The sequence below is a fragment of the Chenopodium quinoa genome, unplaced genomic scaffold, assembly GCF_001683475.1.
Source record: "Chenopodium quinoa cultivar QQ74 unplaced genomic scaffold, ASM168347v1, whole genome shotgun sequence".
In the NCBI taxonomy this organism is placed as follows: domain Eukaryota; kingdom Viridiplantae; phylum Streptophyta; class Magnoliopsida; order Caryophyllales; family Amaranthaceae; genus Chenopodium; species Chenopodium quinoa.
The window spans coordinates 422,143-445,082 of record NW_018743813.1 but is presented as its reverse complement, the minus strand read 5'-3'; the positions used below and the strand labels follow the sequence as shown (position 1 = coordinate 445,082).

The following is a 22,940-nucleotide window of genomic DNA, read 5'->3' as shown; positions in this document are numbered from 1 at the left end:
AGCTTTGGGTTTGGGTCAATCCAAAGGGCTTTGAACATTTATTTTTTTGTTATTTTTTTTCATGTATTTAATCGAACATTTTCACCAACATTATTATTATTCATTACATGCCAATCGTCACAAAAGCATATCAATTGCTAACTAATTTTGTGTCAATGATATATTTTTAAATTGATACATAGATTAAAAAAATTATCTTAAAACTTAATAAACAACCGAGCATCTCCCAGGGCACAAAACTATTATGATGTTAAAGTCAAACATTTGAAGATTAAATTATCATATAAATTTATTTTTTATATCATTATATTTTTTGAAGTGAAAGAAGTAGTTTAATGCAAAATACATACATTTATAATCCATACTCATCGGTTAAAATAATATACTTCACAATCTAATAGAATTTTATTACTATGTAAAGAGTCAAGTTCAATTTTTTATTTTTTTTAATTGTATTAAATTAAATCGAACATTTTCGTCAACATTATTATTAGAATATTAGTCATTACATGCCTACTAGATAGCAAATCGTAGCAAAATCACATCAATTCCTAACTAATTTTGTATCAATGATATATTATTTTAAAAATTTATATATAGATTAAAAATTTATCTTAAAATTCAATAAACAACCCCGGCATCGCACCCTGTTAAGTTCAAGTAACATAAACAATTTATATATTGACATTAGTACTGATTGGGGCAATTTTCAGAGACTGTGTGATGTAATGAACATGCTGGTCAGGCCTTTCAGAGTGTTTGGTTGAAATATATTAAAGATAATTATAAGTTCTTTGTTGAACATGGTTTACTCGGGCCAAGATTTCTTATCTCTTTGAAAAAAAGTGATGTTTCTAAAACGCTTACAGATTTGTTTGTACATGATTGATAAGAAAATTAAAAAAAATTAGCTATAGTGAAATCATACAAACAGTAAGGATCGTGCGATGTCCAGGTTGTTTATTAGATTTTGAGATAAATTTTAAATCTATACGTCAAATTTCAAAATATATCTCTAATACAAAATTAGTTAGAAATTGATCAGCTTTTGGGACAATTTAAACTATATAGTGGGCATGTAAATGGCTAATAATAATATTGGTACTTTTTAGAGTTTATGCAAATAGTTATACTTTCTCTATTTTCTTTGGAAAAATTGATGGGAATAATCTCACCTTTTGAGCGTCAGAGATTAATAATCCCACCTTTGGGATTCTTTTTAATAATCCCACCTTTAATATCAATCCGCTGAAAATAGTCCCGGGTGACCAGTAACCGGTTGAAGAGGTAATTTTTTTATTAAGTTAATTTTACACGTGTCATAATTTGATTTGTCCAAAATGAAAAAAATAATAAAAAAAAAAGTAAAAACAAAAAAAAAAAAAAAAAAAACAACACCACCTCAGCCACACCACAACCACCACCATCCAAACCCATAATCAAAACCACTACCCCACAACCCAGACCCAAAACCACCACCACGTACTGCAATCCACCACAGCTAACCCAACCCCAATACCACCTTCAAAAAATAAAAAACCCACCAATTCCAAAACCACCTTCAATAATCGAAAGCCCACTAATTCGGCTGAATCGAAGCCGAGGAAAAGGGAGGGAAGCCGAGATTGGGACGGAGGAAGGGGACGGAACCCACTACCCCTCCCCTGAACAACTACGCCGACGACAACCAACCCAACCCCAATGGTGGGATTTCGAAAAATTGAAACCCACCAGACCAGACTTAGAAGAAGAAGGCTGAATCGGGACGGGGAAGGGACGAGGTGAAGAGGAGGGAGGTGTACGGTGGTTTGGCGCCCAGAATCCGACGGGGAAGGGGCGAGGTGAAGAGGAGGGAGGCGTGGTGGTGGTTTAAACGTGCCTGAGTTTCATGGAATCGTGGGTGAGGGAGGGGGTTGGTGATTCAGGTGGTTCAGGGGAGGGGGAAGGTCTGGCGCTTCGCCGGCGTCGTGTCTGAGGGCTTGGTTCGGAGACGCTTTGCAGGGGATCGGAATCAGGGGCGGGATAGTGGCTGGAATTGGTGGGTTTGGTTTTTAATTATTAATTTTTTTTCCAAAAAAAATTATTTTTTTTTTCAAAAAAATTATTTTATTTTATTTTTATTTTTTTTACCAATCACAGACTGCCACGTGTCATGTAACTTGTTATAACAGGTTACATGACCGGTTGGGACTATTAGGAGTGGATTAGGTACAAAGGTGGGATTATTTAAAAATATCCCAAAGGTGGGATTATGAATCTCCGACGCTCAAAAGGTGGGATTATTCCCATCAATTTTTCCATTTTCTTTTGTTTGCCAGAATTGTCTTATTTAAACTTTAGAGATTTCTAATGGAAATGGAGTCTACGAGTAATTTTTTAATACATAGTCATTTTGTCTTGATCTTTAGTTTTCAAATATGCAATTTTTATCAATAGCATTTTTGGTAATTCTTAAAAAGTGATTGGTATTTTGGGTAAAGCAAAAAATAGTACTAATTTCTCTTCCTATTTTCTCCACAATTATCACTAATTTTATTGATATATGCACTTCTCATTCATTACATATTTTCCTATTTATAATTCAACAAATGAAAATTAGAAAACTTTCACTATTCGTAGTAAATTAGTAATATATTCCGTACATTTGAAAAATATATTTTGTAACTTTTCGCCGGGCCATGAGACAGTGACACTTAGCATTCCAACTTTTCGCTAAGTGTCGCGCCACGTTGTATAGATTTAGATAGATTTCCTAAGATAAAAAATAAATAAATAAATAAGTTTAGAATTCTATTCAATCAAATTGGGATAGAATTTTAGGATAAAATTGTTAATTTAGACTTTTATTTTCCATAAATACCAATATTTAAGATGTGCAAATTGAATTATAATTTTATTCAAAAAATATGTTAATTTAGATTATAACTCTCAAAATTATTATATAAATTTATTTTTAATATCATAATATTTTTTGGAGCAAAAGAAGTAGTTCAAAATGTAAAACATCCATTTATAATACTACCTCCAATTTTTTTTAAGTTGCAACTTTGGGGTATTATTTGTGAGCTATAAATAATTTTAAAGTTGCAACTAAAAAAAAAATTGGAGGTAATAGATATACTAATTATTTAAAATAATATACTTAATAATCATTACTATGTAAACCTATCAATTAGGATCGGGTCACTTTAGGTTATGGGCCAAGAAATGTTCAACCCTTACCCAAAGTTTTGTGTTCGGGTCAACCCAACGAGATTTTGAATCAATGATTTTATAAAGCTATCTTCTTAGTGTAAGTTAGTGTCGTTAAATATATAAAGCTAAACTTTTAGCCAGTCCGAGACAGCGACACTTGGCGTTCTAAATTTAGCCAAGTGTCGTGTCACGTTGGATAGTTTACATAAAGAAATATATAAAGCTAAACTTTTAGCCAGATCAAGAGGCAGCGACACTTCACGTTCTAACTTTTCGCCAAGTGTCGCGCTACGTTGAATAGATTTAAATAGAGTTCATCAATAAAAAATTAGTTTAGGATTCTATTTGGATAGAATTTTAGGATAGAATTGTTAGTTTAGAGTTTTATTTTCAATAGAATACCAATATTTCAAAGGTACAAATCATATAACTGATACATAAAGCTAAACTTTTAGCCAGGTCACGGGACAACGACACTTGGCGTTTCAACTTTTTGCCAGGTGTCGTGTCACGTTAGATAGATTTAAATAGATTTTGTAAAATAAAAAAGTTAGCTTAGAATTCTATTTGGATAGAATTTTATGATAAAATAATATACTTTACAATCTAATACGAAATAGAATTTTATTACTCTGTAAACCTGTGAATTAGGGTCGAGTCATGAGTCATCTCAGATTAAGTCAAATCAGATTACGAATCAAAAAATGTTCAACCCTTCCCCAAAGTCTTGGGTTCGGGTCAACCCAACGTGCTTCGAACATTTATTTTATTTTATTTATTTTTTGCTATTTTTTTTAATGTATTAAATTGAACATTTTGTAACTAATTTTGTATCAATGATATATTTTAAAATTTGACATATAGATTAAAAATTTATCTTACAATTCAATAAACAACCCGGGCATCGCACGGGGCACAAAACTAGTTATTATTATAATTTTGATGTGTTATTACCCATTATTATTATTATAAATATTTTTGTATTTTACCACCTTAAAAATGATACTACGTCCGTCTCATAATAATAGGGACATTGGGGTGGACACTTAGTTTAAGAAAACTACAAGTGGATCCATTTAATATATTTATTTATTGTATAAAAGATTCTCTTTTGTATTTTTATATAGTAAGAAAACAACAAAGTGGAGAGGGAGTGGAGTGGGAGTGGAGTAGGTGAGGAGAAAGAAAATGTGGAAAAATATTTTTTATTAGTGGTCTCATTCCATTTTTAGTAATGTTTCAAGTATTGTAGGACGAGCAAAAATGGGGAATGTGTCAAGAGAGAGTAAAGTTAAGATATTGTCACTACTTACAATTTGTCTAATAAACTATAAAGTGGTGGCAAATTCAAAGAAAAAAAGTTAAGGTAGTGCTCCCTACATTCTTTTTGTTTTAGGCCATTCTTTCATGTTCTACACACTTTGTTTTATTTTATTTATGACATCTCTTATAAAATCTTTACCCTCCAGCTCCACAATAATTAATCCTTGTCATACTTTCTCCCTCTCTTTACATGTTTTAAATGTTATTACTACCTTAAACCATTTGTTTTTACCACCAATTAACAACTTCCGTCCATGAAGATGTTACCATGAAGATGATACCAGGTGGCAAAATCAAAAGTTTCCATTTTTTAAGGTGGTAAATAAAATAAATAATTATTTAAAGTAGTTGAATCAAAATTGTGCTTTAAAGGAGGTAAAAGTTAAAGTCATGATTTTAAAAAGAATAAACAAAAATGACCGCATAAAAGATTTGCTAAAATACATCTTAGAGACGTTAAATTAGTTAACTTTACATTAATGATGGAACTTGGTAATTCTTAAAATGAGAGGAAAAAAAATTGAAAATTAAAAAGCCTTAACAATTGACCAAGGGTATATGGATCACTCAACTAAATATAAAGGTTTGCTGGGATTAAAGATAATGTATTATAAGTTGAAAATTTTCAAACAAACTATAATAAAGGTCATAAGATCTGATTGTAAGGAGGATGGAGTAATGAAAGTGTAATGAGAAAGAAGAGAATGGAAAACTATTGCCCTAATAATTACTAACTTCCTTCCCTCTCCTACATACTAACACTACCTTATTCCCTAGGCCACAACCTCATCCCCTTAATCACCACCTCAACACACCTACATTTTTTTAATTTGACTTTTTAAACTCCCTTAATGTATTACCCGTGATCAAAAAATGCCCTAACAAGTAACACAGTATGGTATAATGTTTGTAAACTTGCCCATAATAGCACAAGGAGAAACTTCACACATCCAACCCTGATGTGGCTTCTTACCATATAGGCCATTATTGCAAATTATCATAAAAAACGTCAAAAGAATAAAAAAGAGCAATAAATAAGGTCATAACATAAAATAAAACCTACAGGGAACAGCATTTTATCCACAAACCTCACTCTTAGGCTTGAACAATTGCACAAGCCAATCAAATCGTTCATCGGGAATATTAACACGGGCTTCATTAGGTTCAATGGTACAAAATGGAAAATTTTCGGCTGGAATTGCCAGTTTTGTAAGCGTATTGAAAAGAGTCGACTTGCCAACATTTGGCAGCCCAACCTAAAAACAATAAATCAACAATATCATCAGCAATACAACCATGAAAAGATAATAACTAACCAGCATACAATGACATAATGATCTATAAAGTATACAATGTTACGAAATCAGATTAAAGCGAACTCTATCAGCAGTTCTAACTCAGCAGGGGGAATCTTGGTGATAAATATCTTATATTTTCGCATGAACTTAAACCATTGCATCAGCCGACTAAATCACCATCAATTACATTAAGTATTTTGAAACCATCTAGAAAATCCTTTAATTCAGAATTTAAGAAATTAGTTTTTATATACAAAGTCACATTAATACTAAAAATCAGCTAATAAAATCTGAAAAGGGCATCAAAATCCTTAAAATAAAAACAGCATAATTACAGTGGAAAAGATTAACAACAGCGAGAACATATAAAAGAATAAAAAATAAAAAAATAAAAAATAAATAAAAACTTCATTGAAAATAAAAAGAATAATAAGAAGCATCAGGAATGAATCGAATACAGCAAGAAGAGATGCAATTGAAGATAATTAATAAGCAAGTTAAAAAATGGCGATAAAGAACACGAAAAAAAAAGTCTCACAATTCCCATCTTAAGGTGAGAAGAAAATCGGCCAAGAATGGGTCGCTCGGCTGGGGCATCTTTCGATTTGGCGGACTTTGGAGGCATCTTCCTTCCAATGGGATAGCAACTGAAAACTAAGAGCAACCTATTCAATATATAACGATAGTATAATATATTTGTCAAATATGATTTTGTGCGTATAATTTTGTCAAGTTAAAGCAATATCGAATTTGTGAGCAGAGTAAACTTCATATGTTATCGCTTTGACTAATCGATACACCAAAAGTGATTTCAACATAGAGCAAGAGAGAAGAAGAAGAGGGGAGGGAGTGAAAAACCTCGAAGTTGCAGAATGTAGATTGGTTCGTCGGAGGCGCTAAGAGTATAATGGAGGGTAGAGAGTGAAAAACGTTGAAGCTGCAGAATGTGAATGTTTTATGATGCTTTAAACCCCTAAAACTAGGGCTGTACGCAGCTTGATTCGAATTGTAACCAAATTGAATTAAATCGTATTTTAGGCCCTTTTTGGTTGAAGGGATGGAAAAGAAAAGAAAGGAAATTGTTTTAATCATATTCCCATGTTTGGTTGAATAAATGACATAAAAATCTAAAGGAAAGGAAGGGAAGTGAGAGGAAAATCTCTTAACAAAATTTTGGCTTTTCTTTCCTCCCAAAATTGGAGGAATTTGACTGGAAAGAGAAAAATAAAAGTAATTTTCTTTCTCTTCCTTTCATTTCCTTTCATCAACCAAATATTGGAAAATAAAATCACCTTTCTTTTCCCTTCCCATCCTTTCTCTTCTTTTCCTTTACTAATATTGAACCAAATAAAGCCATAGTGATAAAACTATATTTTAAGTTTGTTAACGAACGCCCTGGATAAACATTTAAAATCAGGGGCGGAGCTACAGGGGGGCTGGTGGAAACCCGGCCCCTGTAGCCCAAACCAGCGGCCCTTATTTTGTTGATTGGCCCCTACAAGTTTTTAGTATACTAGTTGTCCCATTGCGCGCAAGGCACGCGATAGTGTTAATATCGGGTGTTGATATTGTTGATCGTTTTTCTTAGTTTTAATTTTTGTATATACTTTGAGAATTTAGTGTTTTCCTTTAAACGTAGGAATAATTTGTATTGTATAATGAAATAAAGTATGTTTTTTTATAAAAATAAGTGGTATTACAATCTTACAATAATGATATTTTGATGTATTGGTTAAATATATACTTCGTATTGTGTAAGTAAGTTGTGCGTATCAGTTATGATTACTTTAATAAAAATAAAAAAAAAAACAAAAAAAAAATCGAGTGATTTTAAAGTGTGTGTAAATATTTTGCTAGTTGTAAGTGGAAACTTTCGTACCTTTTTTTTAAAGACGAAAAAAGTTTAAAATTTTGAGTGAACCATTCAAACTTAGAAGTCTATGTTACCGAGTGATTTTTCGGCACGATATTTTTGTAGTACGCTAATTTTGTACTAATTAGATTGTACATATATTTTTAGAATGCTCTCATTCTTATTATTGTGTAGTACGTTTGCAGTGTTATTACAAACAGAATAAGAAGAAACATGCATTACGATTTTCAATGGCACTAATTCAATGTTGCAAATTGCAGATGAAGAGACACGAAATTGACATAAGGGTTTCATTTTGCTATTTATTTCTTTTTTTAAGCGGTTTTCTTTGTGAAATTCTTCTTCCTAAAAACAATCTCAAAGAGACACCCTTTGAGTTCCTCTGAAAATGGTTGATTTTAATGGTGGTTCCTCGTCAAAGTTTCTTGATGTTTCAAGCGAACATGAGAATTCGTATTTGCATGTCCGTACAGAGGGCTGACCAGAGAAGTGATGTTTTACGGCGGGAGTTGGCTGAGTTGGAGGCTGAGATGGCTCAGCTTAAGGATTTTGAAAAAAAAAAAAAGATCAGGGCATAAGAGGGTTAGGGTTGATAGTGACTGTGTTGGTGTTATAGAAGTTGTTAGTGGTAGTGATGGTGAGGTGGAAGTTGGTTCTAAGTCAAAGGCGTCTAGGTTCGTGGGTGTCGCAGGAGAGATGTCTGGTGTGGTGGTTAATGTCGAGGGTGGGGTTGTTGACATGGAGCTTTCCTCGGATGATGAGGATGTTCAGTTTATTGCAGAGGTTCCTTGTCGAGTTTCTGAGGAGGTGTATGTAACACCCCAATAATTCTCTCTTTAAACCTGTGAGGACCCTGAACAATATTCAAGAGAATTACTGGCGTGCTACCGCCACGTGTTCAAACGTTAAGGCTTTATCAGAAAATAGCAGCGGAAAAACTAAATCAGTTATAAATAAGTTTCAAAACCAACGTATGAAACCAAATTAAGTCATACAACTTGGAACCATTAAGGCCCTTATTCAAAACCCAATAAAAGTAGTAAGTGATTAAATTCAGTGTTCAAATAAATTCAAACCCAAAAGAAATAGTGTCGAATAAAATCGAATTAAAATAAATTCAAACTTGCAAAAGAAATAAAATGCAAACAACCAACTCTCTACTCAAGATCCCACAACCCTGATGAATGCTGCATGTGTAAGAACCTGTGGTAATTCTGCTCCCCAATATTACAATTGTAAAAATTGGATCGTCACAGGGTCATTGAAAGGCGAAGGCCATGACCAAAGAAAGACACATAAAGCACGCAATCAGCAAAGCTGAGTACATACAAGCTGCAAAATAAATTAAGAAATCCATAACATGCTACTAATAATCAATCATCATGCATCATTAAATTATAGACTCAACACACGAATCAACTATTTATATTACTAAGACACTATTAATTAATAATAGGTAAATCATTATTTTTATTCATTGGATTACGCAATAGACAAGGTTGTCCAACCCATGCTCCATTTGGAACATCAATAAAAGAAAAACCCCGTGCCTCCTTTCGGAAACATCAATAAACATCCAACGACCACGGGCGCGAATCCGTGACCGTAGTTAGTATGAGATCTCACCTAACTCCTAGTTTTGAAAAATATTTGAAATAAGAGACTCGTAGATCAGACGGCCTCGAGAAAAGTACACGGCTAATACCCCATGTACCCCAACCCCTGATTGTCATTACTCCAGAAGTGCACCAATCCAGAGTTTTATTGCTCATCCATCTTGCACTTTACGTGATTTACAGGTTTAGACTTGGTGATGACTCATATGCATAACAATACAATCAATCCAATATCAAATTTAATCAAGTAAAACAACTTTTTAATTTCAATTCTTGATCTATTAGTGGCAAGCAACATTTATTATTTATTCCTTTACTACCTCGGTGTATAAACACCTTGAGTGCATAAGGCACCCCAAAACCTTAACCTCGTCTTAGAAGACTTAAATTCTTCCTTTACTCATCCTGCTTGCATAATCATGAATGAGTAATAAATTAATCATTACGCCGATCATATACCTTTGCCTCTAAGCGCACCTTGCATAATTAGAGCACAAATAATACTTGCAATATAAAATAGTGCACGTCATACGAAATTCACAATGTATAACCAAACAATTTAACTCAATCATCCCTATACATGATACTAAGTTCTCGATCCGTCGTCCTTAAACATGCACCTAAAAGAAAGGTTTCGTAACTTGTACGTACCTTGAGCAAACGAATTGGTATGCCACTTTACTAACTAGAAATCACCTTCAATAAACTTCTCTCCTAAGCCAAATAATAACATCTCAATCAATACCCAATCAATCAAATTTACAGCAATACTAACTTACTTTAAAACCTTCAAAAGCCAAATCAAACAACACTTTAAAACCTTCCCTTTAGTTAAAATTAAAGGCTTATATATAGTTCTTTAAATTTTCTTCATAAAAACCTTAAAATACACTCTTATACATGAAATTACAGCAAGTTCAAAGTCTAATAAAAATTTAAAAATTATATAAAAACCCCTAAAAATCTCCCTTTTTAATGGGTGATTAAACCCTCTTTATAAAACATCAAAAGTAGTTCTTAGAAACTATTTAAAACACTTAAAACTTCAATAAAAAACATATAATTATGCTTAATTAACTTTGAACATAATTAATTTTATCAATCAAACTCAAGGATAATATTTTAATTATAAAAAAACTTCGTTAAAATAAAAAACTGCCCGAAAATCATATTTAGAGGCTGAATTTGGCCACGAGAGGGTAGTGCTCCCCTCACTACCATTGGTAGTGATTCTTTCTTAAAACGTTGTTTCCACATGGAAAACACTACCTTTTCATCAAAATCGAATGAGTTCAAAATCTGATCGGGATTAAAACGGGATTAATATTAACGAACGAAAATCTAAAAATTAAAACACGAATCTACGTGTTCAAAATAATCTGGAATTAAGTTAAACTAATCGGTAGTTATAATCACCAAAATTTCAAAACATCATTACTATAAAAGCCCTAAATCAATTGTTCATAAAAACCCTAAAATCAATATGCATGATTTTCTATAAATTGAAACCCTAGGTTTATAATTCATAAAGTATGAAATTTATAACATAAATATAATCTGAAATTTATAATCTTTATACCATTAAAATATAATTTGATACTAAAAATATAATCTTTATACTAAAATCAAAACCCAAAACAATTAACATTAACATTAAGCAAAATAATGAAACAAAGGAGGATGAAAATAAGACTAACCTTTTTGTGTGAGAAATTTTTGGAGATTCATGGGGTATTTATTGGAGAGAATTATTGTAGGGTAAAAAGAAAGATTGGGCCTCATAAAAATAATGGGTCGATTAAGTAAGAAAATGGGTTAGGCTTGTGTGATTGGTCAAAAATTGTAGAATAAAGGTGCATAAAATAATTTTTCAAATAATTTTCGACCCAAATTAATAATTTGAAACTTTTGAAATTAAATTATGAAAAATAACACATAAATATTATAAATAAAATAAATTTTCATTTATAAAATATTTAAAAATACGGGGGATTACAGTGCAAGGGGAAGGTGCTGATCAGGCTGCTTTGGTGGTTCATCAGGAACCACAGGAACCACCAGTGGTTCATGAGGAAGTTCAGCATGAAGTAGAAGAGCAACAGGAAGAAGATGAGGAAGGAGATGAGGATGAGGCACAAGATGAGGAAGAAGAAGATGAAGAGGACGAGGAGGGTGAGCCTCAAGAAGAGCAGGTTCAAGGGGAAGTGTTTGAAGAAGAGGCAGGGGATGATGATGATGAGGGACAAGAAGTGGATCCTGGGGAGTTTAATGTAGATTCCGAGGATGATTTTGGAGATAACATATATCATTACTCTCCCGGGGATTCCAATGTAGATTCGGAAGTATTCAAGTTTCCCTCGCCCTAGTAGTTCGGGTAGTAGTTTGTTTAGGGGGTTTTTTTTGGCAAGCTTTTGAAGTTTAGATTATAGTTTTTTGTATTAGTTTGAAGTTGTTAGTATCTTTTTAGTTTATTAGATGTAAATCTATATAGCTTTATTAGGTAGTAGGTTGTAATTGAAAATTCTAGTAAATGAAATATGGTTAATATTCAGATTATTGTTTTTGGAGTTCTGTTTTGTTCTGTTTCTTTGTTTTAAAAATAATATATGAATCTTTTGTAACATTGTGTGTTGTGATAGTATTTTGAGATGTGTTATTGGTTTTGTCATGGAATACTATTATTTTTCTTCCAAAAGATTTGTTGTTTTGAACTTGTATGGCTTATTAGGATCATTTTGCATTTCAAGCAAATTTATGTTGTGATTAACTATCTTGAAAATACTGATGAGAGTGTCGAGGGAATAAAAAATGAGGTCTAACTTAACTATTGTGGCGGAGTGGTAGAAGCTTTAATAACTTTAGACTATTTGAGCACTCTTAAGTGTTGGATCAGAAATTTTAGTGGTGACACAATTCAAAGGTTGTCTAATGCTATACATGCTTCTAGAGAAACTAAGTTATAAAAGCTTTGAAAGGTTAATATTTGTAGCATGTTTTTGTCTGACTTTTAATGTTGGATCCATGGAACTTGATGCTAGGTATAGAATGTCAGCCTTTGAAAAAAATGGGTCTTTTCCTAAATTTCAGGTCTTTTGATTAAGTTTCATCAATCTACAAAGTTTGAATCAAAAACTCTTACATTTATGCCTTTAGATGAGTGTGATCAGGTTCCATGAGTTCATAAGTCAAATATTTATGTTGGAGATGTTATTATAATTAATTGCATGTTTGACTCATGCTTAAACTCTTGTATTGTTAGTTGAAATTCTGGATATAAATTGAATACTTCTATATATTTTTTCTGGTCTTGTGGTCTTTTTGGGTAAGGATGGTAAAAAAAAACGTGAGCGAAAGCCTCTGATTCAAGGTTCGTCGTCTTCGATGATTGAGGTGAATGCCTGGGCAAATATTGTGTCAGCTAGCTGTGAAGGGGCAGATTTTCATTTTGTATTTTCCGAGTGCTACCATTCAAATGGAATTATTGTATGTGTTGTTTGGACAATTGAATTTATAATGTAGTTTGTTTATGTTTTAGTCAATCATATATTTTTTTTCAATGACACGTTTTTGTGATGCAGAATGTTCCATTGGATTTTGCTAGAGAGCATTTTTGTAAACTTAGGAAAACGACTGATGTTGTGATGCGACTTTATCATACAGAGTTCAAAGCCAAATTGATGATAAAGACTTACGATGGAAGAATGGTGCAATGTTTTATTAAGGATGGAGTTGATGCAATGATCGATGAGTACGAAGTTCAGATTGATGAAGGTGCTGTAATTGAGCTTTTGTAGCGGAATCCTATTGTTTTATATATAAATTTACAACTGAGTACTGATTCTTGATGTATTAATATTGTAGGCATGAGTGTTGAACTTGTTATATCTGATGATTTAATAAATTTAAGATTTTTAATGATTTTGGTATTTTTGTTTATATAGTTTTGTAAAGCTTAAGTTTTACATGACTTGATGTTTATTGTTTTTAGTTTTGTTTGAAATTTTTCTACATTTATTAATCAAATATTTCATTTTTAAAATTTTCACTACCTATATTGTTGTATTTGTCTTTTTGTCCATATTCAGGAGTTTTTTGAGATATACAAAGGAAGAAATGTATAATTTAGTGATTTCAAGAAAAAGAAATTTATAAAGGAGGAAAAAAAAGGTTGTGAGATAAAGTAAGGGAGGGATGTAGTGATGATTTAAGAGAAAAAAGAGGTTCTAAGATAGAGAGAGGGAGGGATATAGTGATAATTTAGAATGCAATTAAGATATCTAGGGGAAGATGGCAGAGTTGGTTAGTGACGAGTAATAACTTGGAAATGCTAAATATCAAGGTGTTTAGAGAGTATAATATCAGAAAATTTATGTCTGAATGGTATATACTGTGGCTTGTTAGTTTGCTAGTTTTCAGAGTTTAAGGCTAGAAAATATGAGTAAAATCACATATAGGACAGTAATCTAAATTCATGCACAAATCAGGAAAAAAAAACTTAGTGAAATATTAAAATCATTTCAAACATTTAGGTTGTTTTTATGACATTTAAAACATTACTGTTTAGTTGTCTTTAAAATAACTTGTCAAAGGTGTTAATATCTTCAACTTAGGCTCCTCTTTCCGTTGTCTGATTGCAGTAGTCAGAAGCTATAAGTTAGACAAGGAGTTTAGAGTGTTAAGCTTAATGAAAAGTTTTGTTGATAGGTAATGCTAAAAATGAATGCTTGATAATTAGAGTGTGAGGCCTAATCAATGCAAGATACTGGTTGAAAAAGGATCCAAATTTGTAAAGTTAATTTGCTTTACACATCAGTTGTTTGTTGAGTTTGTAGATAATTTAAAAGAGTTGATTTTGGTAGCCCTTGATTTCTAATTCGGGTGCAGAACTCTTAGTTTTAGAAGATAATATTGGTTTAGATTGTTTTGTGTGAATGTGCTGACAAGGAGTCTTTCTGCTCTTCTCTGTATGAATGTTGTAATTGCTATTTGATTCTATCTCACATCACAATTTGTCCATGAATACAGATTATGGCATTTATTTATATTATTGTAAGTTAAATGAAAATTTAGTTGACTATTATGGCATTTACTTGACTTTATGTTTTTATTGTTGTTATTATTGGTGAAATGGAATCTGAAGTTACGTTTGTATTGTGAAGGTGACTTGTAGAAGTGTTAGTTTTAGTTCAGACTTGAATTTAATTAATGGTGTTGTAGTTTCAAAGTTTTGACTTAGCTTATATATTGAATAATTTTGTGAAGGGTATGAATTATTTTAAGTTAAGCTATTACATATACTTACATTTTAATTCATTTGTTTCGAGTTCTAAGTATTCTGACATTAGAAATTTCCATGGACAGAATCTCTCTTTCGTTTACCATTCTATATGAAAATGATATTTAACAACATGAAAAATTGGTATGCATTCTTGTTTCTGTTTTTGTTTTTTTGTAGTTGTATTGTTATTGCTAATTTGTGCTATTTAATTCATTTTTGTTGATGATTAGTTTTTGGAATTTTGATTTTGGATTTTGATTTTGTGCTTGTATTGTGGTGTGTGTTTCTTGTGTGCTTCTAAATAACGTATTCCAGATGGCTTCAGGGATGTCCTAGATGATGGTTTTTTTTAACATAGAGTTGTCAGTGGATGATAATGACAAGTCATGTTTGTTACTTTAGTGCATGAAGAGTGTGGTAGTGGATGGGGAACATATCTTGATGCTGCGTGGTCTGATTTTGTAGAGGATAATGGTATAGATGCTGGTGATGCTTTGATATTTACTTATTTAGGGGATAACTCATTTGATGTTGAAATCCGCAGACCCAGGGGAAGTAAGAGAGTTGAGGAAAATGGATATGGTGGAAGTTCGGGTACTTCAGGTAAAAGGCGTGGGAGGAAACCTGCTATTGAAAGGCTCTCATCTAAAATGGTCGAAACTAATGCTTGCCTTGCCAAGCTTGTAGCTGCTTGTCGTGAACATCATTTCTTATTCACTTTTACCAAAGCTTATGTTGATCAAGGAATTATAGTATGATTTTTGTTAACTATCTTCAAGTTTGTTTTGTATTTTTTTTTACATTCTATTCTTCTTTCTCTCAGCATAATTATTTGATTTTGTGTTTTATTTTCATCGACAGAATGTTCCATTCGATTTTGCTAAACGGCATTTCATTGATTTCCCTAAGACTACCGATGTCATTCTTTAGCTTGCCGATACACATTTCAATGTGCAGCTGAAAGTCTTGAAGAAACATAGAGCTATCAGTAAATGTTCCATTAGAAATGGTGTTAGTAAGTTCATTGATTTCTATAATGTTCAAGTAGATGTAGGTGCTTTGATTAAATATAGAATAGGAATCCCTATTGTGTTTGACATTGATTTAGTTTCAATGTAAACCTATGAAATGACCAATTTAAAATAAGGCCTTGTTGTTGTTAGGTTTCCCTTATATATACATATATATATATATATATATATATATATATATATATATATATATATATATAAAAGGTTATAAATTGTTTTTGGTGGATTTTACTTTTCTTTTTTGTTCCACACATCTGAATAACTACATGGTACATATATTTATTTCAAGTGGAAAATGATATACTATAATCCGATTATATATTTTTATATAACTAAAAACATCGGTTACATCTTCAAGCATAATATATACATAGCTGCTGATTTTTCATATAACTAATACTTGATATTGTAGATTGCTACCTATTTACATATATAGCATACTATATAGTTATTACATTAGTCTTAACACCCAAAAGCAAAACCTTCAAACAAAGCTTTTTGAATCATTCGAACAAAGGTTTTTTATTCGAAAAGGAGGTTTGACTTTCGTTGACTTTCTCTCTTCTCTCTCTTCTCCATGGTTCTTTGATTTTGATCGGTTTCTTCATCAATCTTGATCTCCGATGGCTAAGAAGAAGAAGTAGAACAATTCTACACCTCAAGTAGTACAACATAGGAATTCTACTGATCTAGTTTTAGATACAATTTTGCAGAATTTGGGTTCTACTTTTGTTCCAAGCCCGATTCAAGAGGTAGATGAGCTTGTCACTCCGGCGCCGGCACTGGTCAATCCATCTTGTGGTTCTATTCCCCGGAGTGATGCTGAAACTATTGCACTATTTGCTGAAGCCATTTCTAGACCAGCATCTTCGATTTCCAATAAAACAATACCTAGGGTTTCTGGGTTTACTGTTCCATTGGATGCTGGAGCTGCTGCTCATCGATCTGAACCAACTGTTCCCGATTCTCACTCTATACCTCCCCCGGAACAGAACTTACACAAGGATGGTGAAGATCAACCTAGTTCATTCTCTGGGAAGTTGACGGCTAAGGGAGCTCCCCCGTCCTATGTTGCCCCGGTGGTTCAAAATGGGAAACAGGTAGCTCAGCTGCAGGATTCTGAACTTATGGAAGGTAATAAGAAATGGTCTAATGCTTTAGTTTTCTATGTTGTTGGTCATTACCCTACTATTGCTGTTGTTCATCGTTTTATAGCTCAACAATGGAATGATGTGAAAAAACCAGACATATTTTGGCATGACGATGGGTATTTTATCATTAATTGTTGCTCAGTTAGTGATAAGGATACTATTCTTTACTATGGTCCACATATGTTCATGGGGAAATCAACAATCATTAAGCCTTGGAGTTCTAAATTTGATTTTGGTGGTGAGATTTTGAGATCTGTTCCATTATGGGTTAAGTTCCCAAACTTACCTTTAAATTACTGGGGTCCTGAAACTCTTAGTCGTATTGGTAGCTTGCTTTATATACCAATTTGTTCTGATGAATGTACTATAAGACAACTAAGAGTTTCCTTTGCTAGAGTTCTAATAGAAATTGATGTTACCAAGCCATTGCCTAAATTTGTATTTGTGGAAAGCCCCTTGAAGGAAACTCTGGAACTTAAGGTAGTCTATGAATGGACCCCACCCTTTTTGTCTAAGTGCAATAAAGTGGGCCATGACTGTTCTGTCAAAGCTCCAACAGTTCCTAAGCAATCAATGACTGCATCTCCTAAGCAGTCAGTGACTACAGCTCCTCAGCAGCAAGTCTGGGTTGCTAAGCCTAGTCAGGCTCCTGCTCCTGTTGTTGATGTTGACGCTTCTGTTCATGGGCAATCTATTATCACTCCACAGGTTCATACTTCTCAAAACTCAGATGAGGGGTGGAGAATAGTTGGAAGGAAGACAAAAGTCAGCAAACTAGGGTTAATCAGCCTGCTTCTACCTCTAATGCTTTTGTTGCTTTATTTGCAAATGAAATGGATGGTGCAGGTGGTTTCACTATAAATCCAAGCGGGGGTGAGGTTAATCCCCCTTTGGTGTCATGATTTACTCTATCTGGAATGTCAGGGGCCTGAATGACCCTGGCAAAGTTGCCTCTGTAAAGAGGTTGCTTCATTCTCATTCAGTTGATGTTATTGGCCTACTTGAAACAAAAGTCAAATAAAAAATGTTTTCAATTACCAAAAGAAGTTTGGCTCTTCTTGGCTTTGGGTGTGGAATTATGATCATTCTCCTAAAGGGAGGATTTGGCTTGGTTGGAATGCAGATAGAGTAACTGTCAATGTCTTAAAGATTCATGAGGAGTTTATACATTGTAGTGTCCTTTCTAAGGATCTTTCTACTCAAATTCATCTCACTGTAATCTATGGGCTTCATTCTATTCATGATAGGCTTCCTATGTGGGAAGGGATTAGGAACATCTCTATTCAGCATTCTCCATGGATCTATGCTGGTGACTTTAACTCTGTTCTTAATACTTCAGACAGGCTTCATGGTACTGATGTTACTGATTATGAGACTAGAGATTTCCATAGTTTGGTTGATGATTTGGACCTCATTGAGGTCAAGAGCAAAGGAGCCTTCTACTCTTGGTCAAATAAGGCTCACAATGGTCCTAGAACTCTTTCTAGGATTGATAGAGTCTTTGGTAACCAAGCTTGGTTGGACTCTCATGGTCATGTTGAAACTGTCTATCTTCCTCCTTCTTTATCTGATCACAATCCAGTTATTTTGGATTTTTGTCCTGCTCCTGCTGGGAAAGGTAGACCTTTCAGATTTCTAAACTGTATTGCTGATCATCCTGATTTCCTTGATAATGTTTCTCATGCTTGGTGTTCTGGTAGTTCTGTGTGGCAGAAGCTTTATTTTGTGAAGTCTAGTATCAAGTCTCTTAACAGCAAGCAGTTTGGCAATATTGCTGAGAAGATTGATCAAGATAATGTTGAGCTTGCTAGAATTCAGAACTTAATGGCTCAGAATCCTAATGATTTGGATTTATATGCAAAAGAATCTAATGCTATTAAGGTTGTCAAACACTGGAATGATATTCAAGAAAGCATCTTTAAACAAAAGTCTAGGATCAACTGGATTAAGCTTGGAGATGGCAATTCCCATTATTTTTTCTCAGTGATGAAGAATAGACAAGCAAGGAACATAATTGACTCCATCTTTGACTCTAACCAGGTTTTGCTTAAGGATCCGGATTCTATTTCTCATGAGATTATTTCTTTCTATAAGTCTCTTTTAGGGACTAAGGCTCCTTAGCTTCCTGCTGTTGATCTTGTTACTATGAGGAGAGGTAAACAACTTAGCTCTGCTGCTCAGAGCTATCTCATTCAACCTGTCTCTCATGCTGAAATTGATGCTGCTCTTAAGGGAATTGATAGCACTAAAGCTCCTGGTATTGATGGCTTTAACTCCTTTTTCTTTAAGAGAGCTTGGCATATTGTGAAAGATGATATTTATGCAAGTGTTATTGATTTCTTTACTAAAGGGACCTTGCCTAAGCAATGGAATTGCACAACTATCACTCTTGTTCCTAAAATCCCTAATGCTTCCCATGTTAAGGATTTTAGACCTATAGCTTGTTGCACTGTGGTTTATAAGCTTATTTCTAAGGTCATAACTGCTAGACTTGCCGCTATCATTGGTGAGGTCATTGATGATGCTCAAACAGGTTTTATTCCAGGCAAGCACATTGGTGACAATATCCTTCTTGCAACTGAGTTGATCAAAGGCTATGATCACAAATTTATTTCACCTAGATGCATGGTTAAGGTGGATCTGAAGAAAGCCTATGATTCAGTTGAGTGGGGTTCTTGATTATTGTTATGCAGGAGCTTGGTTTTCCTCAAAGGTTTATTAACTGGATCTGGACCTGTCTTACTTCTGTCTCTTATTCTATTCTTATCAATGGTTTCCCTGCCCCTCCCTTTGAAGCTAAGAAAGGTTTAAGGCAAGGTGATCCTATGTCTTCTTTTCTTTTTGCTATTGGTATGGAATAACTGTCCAGATGCCTTGATGAGCTTAGATTAACTCCTGATTTTAACTTTCATCCTAGATGTGAAAAGTTAATCCTAACTCATATGATGTTTGCTGATGATCTGTTGATGTTTTCTAGAGCTGATAGTGTTTCTGTCAAGCTTCTCTTCCAAGCTTTCTTAAAATTTTCTGGTGCTTCAGGTCTTTCTGCTAACCTCTATAAAAGTGAAGTTTACTTTGGAGGAGTTTCTATTGATGTTCAGACAGAACTTAAAGAGCTTCTTGGTGTTTCTCAAGGTTCTATTCCTTTTAGATATCTTGGGGTCCCTCTCTCTTCTAAGAAGCTTACAATTGCTCAGTGTAGGCCTTTGGTGGAGAAAGTGACTGCTATAATTCAAGGGTGGATGGCTAAACACTTGTCCTATGCTGGGAGGCTCCAGTTGGTTAAGAGTGTGCTGTTTGGTATTCAGACATATTGGGCTCAAATCTTTATCTTACCAAAGAAAATTCTGAAAGAGATTGAGGCTAGATTCAGATGCTTTCTTTGGACTGGCTCCTCTGCTCCTGCTAAGAAATCTTTGGTTGCTTGGAACTATGTCTGTCTTCCTAAAGTCTGTGGTGGCTGTAAATTGCTTTCTCTCCCTGAGTGGAATAAGATGAAATTGCTCACAAGGCTGATAATCTTTGGGTTAAGTGGGTCCATATTTATTATTTCAAGCATAAAGATTGTTGGACCACTCCTATCCTTGCTAAATGCTCTTGGTTTTTGAAGAAAATTCTAAGTTGTAGAGATATTGTGAATGATCAAGGGGGATGGGATGGTTTCATACAGGGTAATAAGATGAAAATCAAGAAGCTTTATGCTGCTATTAGGCCTCAAGTCCCTAAGGTTCCTTGGAAGAGGGTCATTTGTCATAACTTGGTAACTCCTAAAAGTGTGTTTATCTTGTGGCTAGCTTTGTGGTATAGGCTTGTTACTAAGGATAGGTTGCTACAATGGCACGTCTCTTGTGATCCAAGGTGTTTCTTTTGCTTGAATAGTAATGAAAGTGTTCAACACTTATTCTTTGATTGTGAGTACTCTAGACAGGTTTGGAACAAGGTTTTGAGTATTTTACATGTCTCCAAGCCTGTTCAGCAGTTTGATGATGAGATTGAATGGTCGAAGAAAATCTGCAGAAGTTATAGAATGAAAAACAAAGTGATCCAAGTTGCCTTCACTGAAACAGTCTATGGTATTTGGATACAGAGGAATGCAGTTTTGTTTACCGGTTGTTGTATTCCTGCTGATGTTATAGTTAAGGATATTATCTTTCATTCAGCTTGTAGAATCCCAGCTGGAAGCAAGTACTTGATTGTGTAATTTTCTGCTTAGTTGGTTTTGATAGGGAGCTGCAGTTTTTCTGCTGTCTTGTTCTAGTTTCAGGTTGCTGTTGCTGTTCTGTAGTCTGCAGCAGCTTGGGTTTCTTTTTACTGCAGCTTGGTTTCAGGGTGGCAGCTGGTTTTTCAGGTGCTTTGGCATGGAGCTGCTCTTGATCTGCAGCAGCTCTGTTCTGGCAGGCTGTTCTGATGCAGCAAGTCTGTCAGATTGCTGCTGCTGTTCTGTTCTGCTGCTGCTGTTTTTGGTTTGCTGCTGCTGCTGCTAAACTGGTCTGCTGCCGCTGTTGCTGGTTTGCTACAGCTGCTGTTTCTAGTTTCTGGTCAGCATGTCTATCAGCAAGTCTGTTGCAGCTTGGGTGCTGGTTTTGTGTTTTTGTTTTGGTAGCTGGTGGTTTAGTGTATTTCTCTTTTTTATATTAGCTGCTTTAGCTTCTTTGTTTGCTGGTATAGGCTAGTTTTGGTGCTTTTAGCTGTTGTTTTTGTCTATTTTTGTGTGTTTTTTCTGTCTTAGGTGTTCTTGTCTGGTCCTGGCTCTCAAAACCCTTCCTAGAAGGTGGCTGTGAGCTTGAGACCAGTAGTTGTCCTTGTTTCTCTCAAGCACCCTTCCTAGAAGGTGGTTTGGGTAGATTCTTGGACTGTTGGTGTTGGTTTGGCCTTTTTGGTCTATGGTGTTTGGTGTTGTTACAGCTTAGCTTTTTGTAAGTTTGTAACTTTCTTATTTTGGCAATAAAATTCTTATTTACCACAAAAAAAAAAAAACACCTAAAAGCATTATAGTTCCTAGCCGGTAATATTTAAGTGCCTAGTTTAGGCTAATCCCTTAATAAGTGGTGTTATCTAGGAACAAGTAATTTTAGTATACTTGTTCCTAGTTAATGCCACACATTACAAAATATTTATAAAATATATTTTTGTGACTGTTGATACTTGTTGAAGTTGTTGTTGACATGATCTTCTATGAGAGTAGTTTCATGATTCTAGGAATCATCTTGATCATCATCTTGCAATATGAGTGTTCGACGCCTGGTAACTCTTTCCTGCTTGACTTTGCGTAACATGATTTCAGATTTCACCTGCTCCTCATACCCGATAGCCTTGCCTTCCTTTGCACCTACAGAAGCCTGATCTGATTCCATTGCACTGTCAATGGCTATTTTGGTAGTTGTGTCTTAAGCCGCCATTTCAATCAATTCTTTCGATGGTGTGTGGATATCTGATTCTGCTTCATTTTCAGGCCTCTTCCGTTTCTGGCTAATATCTTCAACACTGTCTTGGTTGTTGGTATTTCCTGTAATCAAACTTTCAGCAAAAACACAAGCATCTTCTTCCTCTTGGCTGGAGCTTGTAAGATCATCCTCATGTGGCGTTTCTTTCATGTCAGTTTTGCTGACTGGAGTAGTGTCTTCTGAATCACTTCACCCTCTGCATTCTTTGTGCTGGTGTCTGTTGCTGCTTTCTTGTTTTCAGAACCGGAAACAGCATTTGATGCGCTCACTTGTTCATTAGTGGCTGCTGTTGGTTCCACTATCCTATGCACACCCTTAAGTCCCCCATTGCAAAACCTTGTTCTTTGACAGTGCAGTTGTGGGTCCAACTTTAATCAAGAAATGCTCTGTTGCTAACTTGTAAACTATCTCCTGAAATTTGTCAAGTAGATCCTGATCACATAGAAATCAAGAATAAAGTAAGATTCACATTTGTAGTATGTAGTGAGGCTAGTGTTGTATAATGAAGTGATAATTATTGAAAAACATGTTGTATACCATTTTTTTCATTTCATAGATGTCTTGAATTTACATTTGGAAAAGCTTATCACAAACTTCAGTGAATGTAGTGAGTTCCAATGATCCAATTCCATCAGAGACATTGAAAGTTATGGTTGTCTAGCTCATTGAAAACAATAGTGTTAGCATGATTAGATGTATAACAACATTCTTGTAAAAAAATTATTGAATAT

At 34.1% G+C, this 22,940-nt stretch overlaps 2 protein-coding genes across 4 annotated transcripts in view; one reads left to right on the top strand and one right to left on the bottom strand.

Annotated features, from left to right (window-relative positions):
- The window catches only part of LOC110685419 (obg-like ATPase 1), a 40,482-nt gene extending 33,650 nt beyond the window's left edge, over window positions 1-6,832 (bottom strand). The window contains exons 1-3 of one of the 3 annotated variants that reach the window (XM_021861947.1): window positions 6,675-6,832; window positions 6,355-6,463; window positions 5,607-5,774 (exon numbers count right to left, since the gene is read on the bottom strand). In XM_021861947.1, the coding sequence (XP_021717639.1) occupies window positions 5,607-5,774; window positions 6,355-6,441 (255 nt within the window). In that variant the 5' untranslated portion in view covers window positions 6,442-6,463; window positions 6,675-6,832. Of the gene's footprint in view, window positions 1-5,606; window positions 5,775-6,354; window positions 6,482-6,674 lie in introns of all 3 variants that reach the window. The other 2 variants (XM_021861948.1, XM_021861949.1) reach the window with 2 other exon arrangements.
- A 4,283-nt stretch (window positions 6,833-11,115) lies between these two features.
- LOC110685436 (histone chaperone ASF1-like) lies at window positions 11,116-13,172 on the top strand. The gene is made up of 5 exons (XM_021861962.1): window positions 11,116-11,119; window positions 11,304-11,647; window positions 12,633-12,788; window positions 12,884-13,081; window positions 13,167-13,172. The coding sequence occupies exons 1-5, from the start codon at window positions 11,116-11,118 to the stop codon at window positions 13,170-13,172; spliced, it is 708 nt and encodes a 235-aa protein (XP_021717654.1).
- Window positions 13,173-22,940: the final 9,768 nt, after the last annotated feature.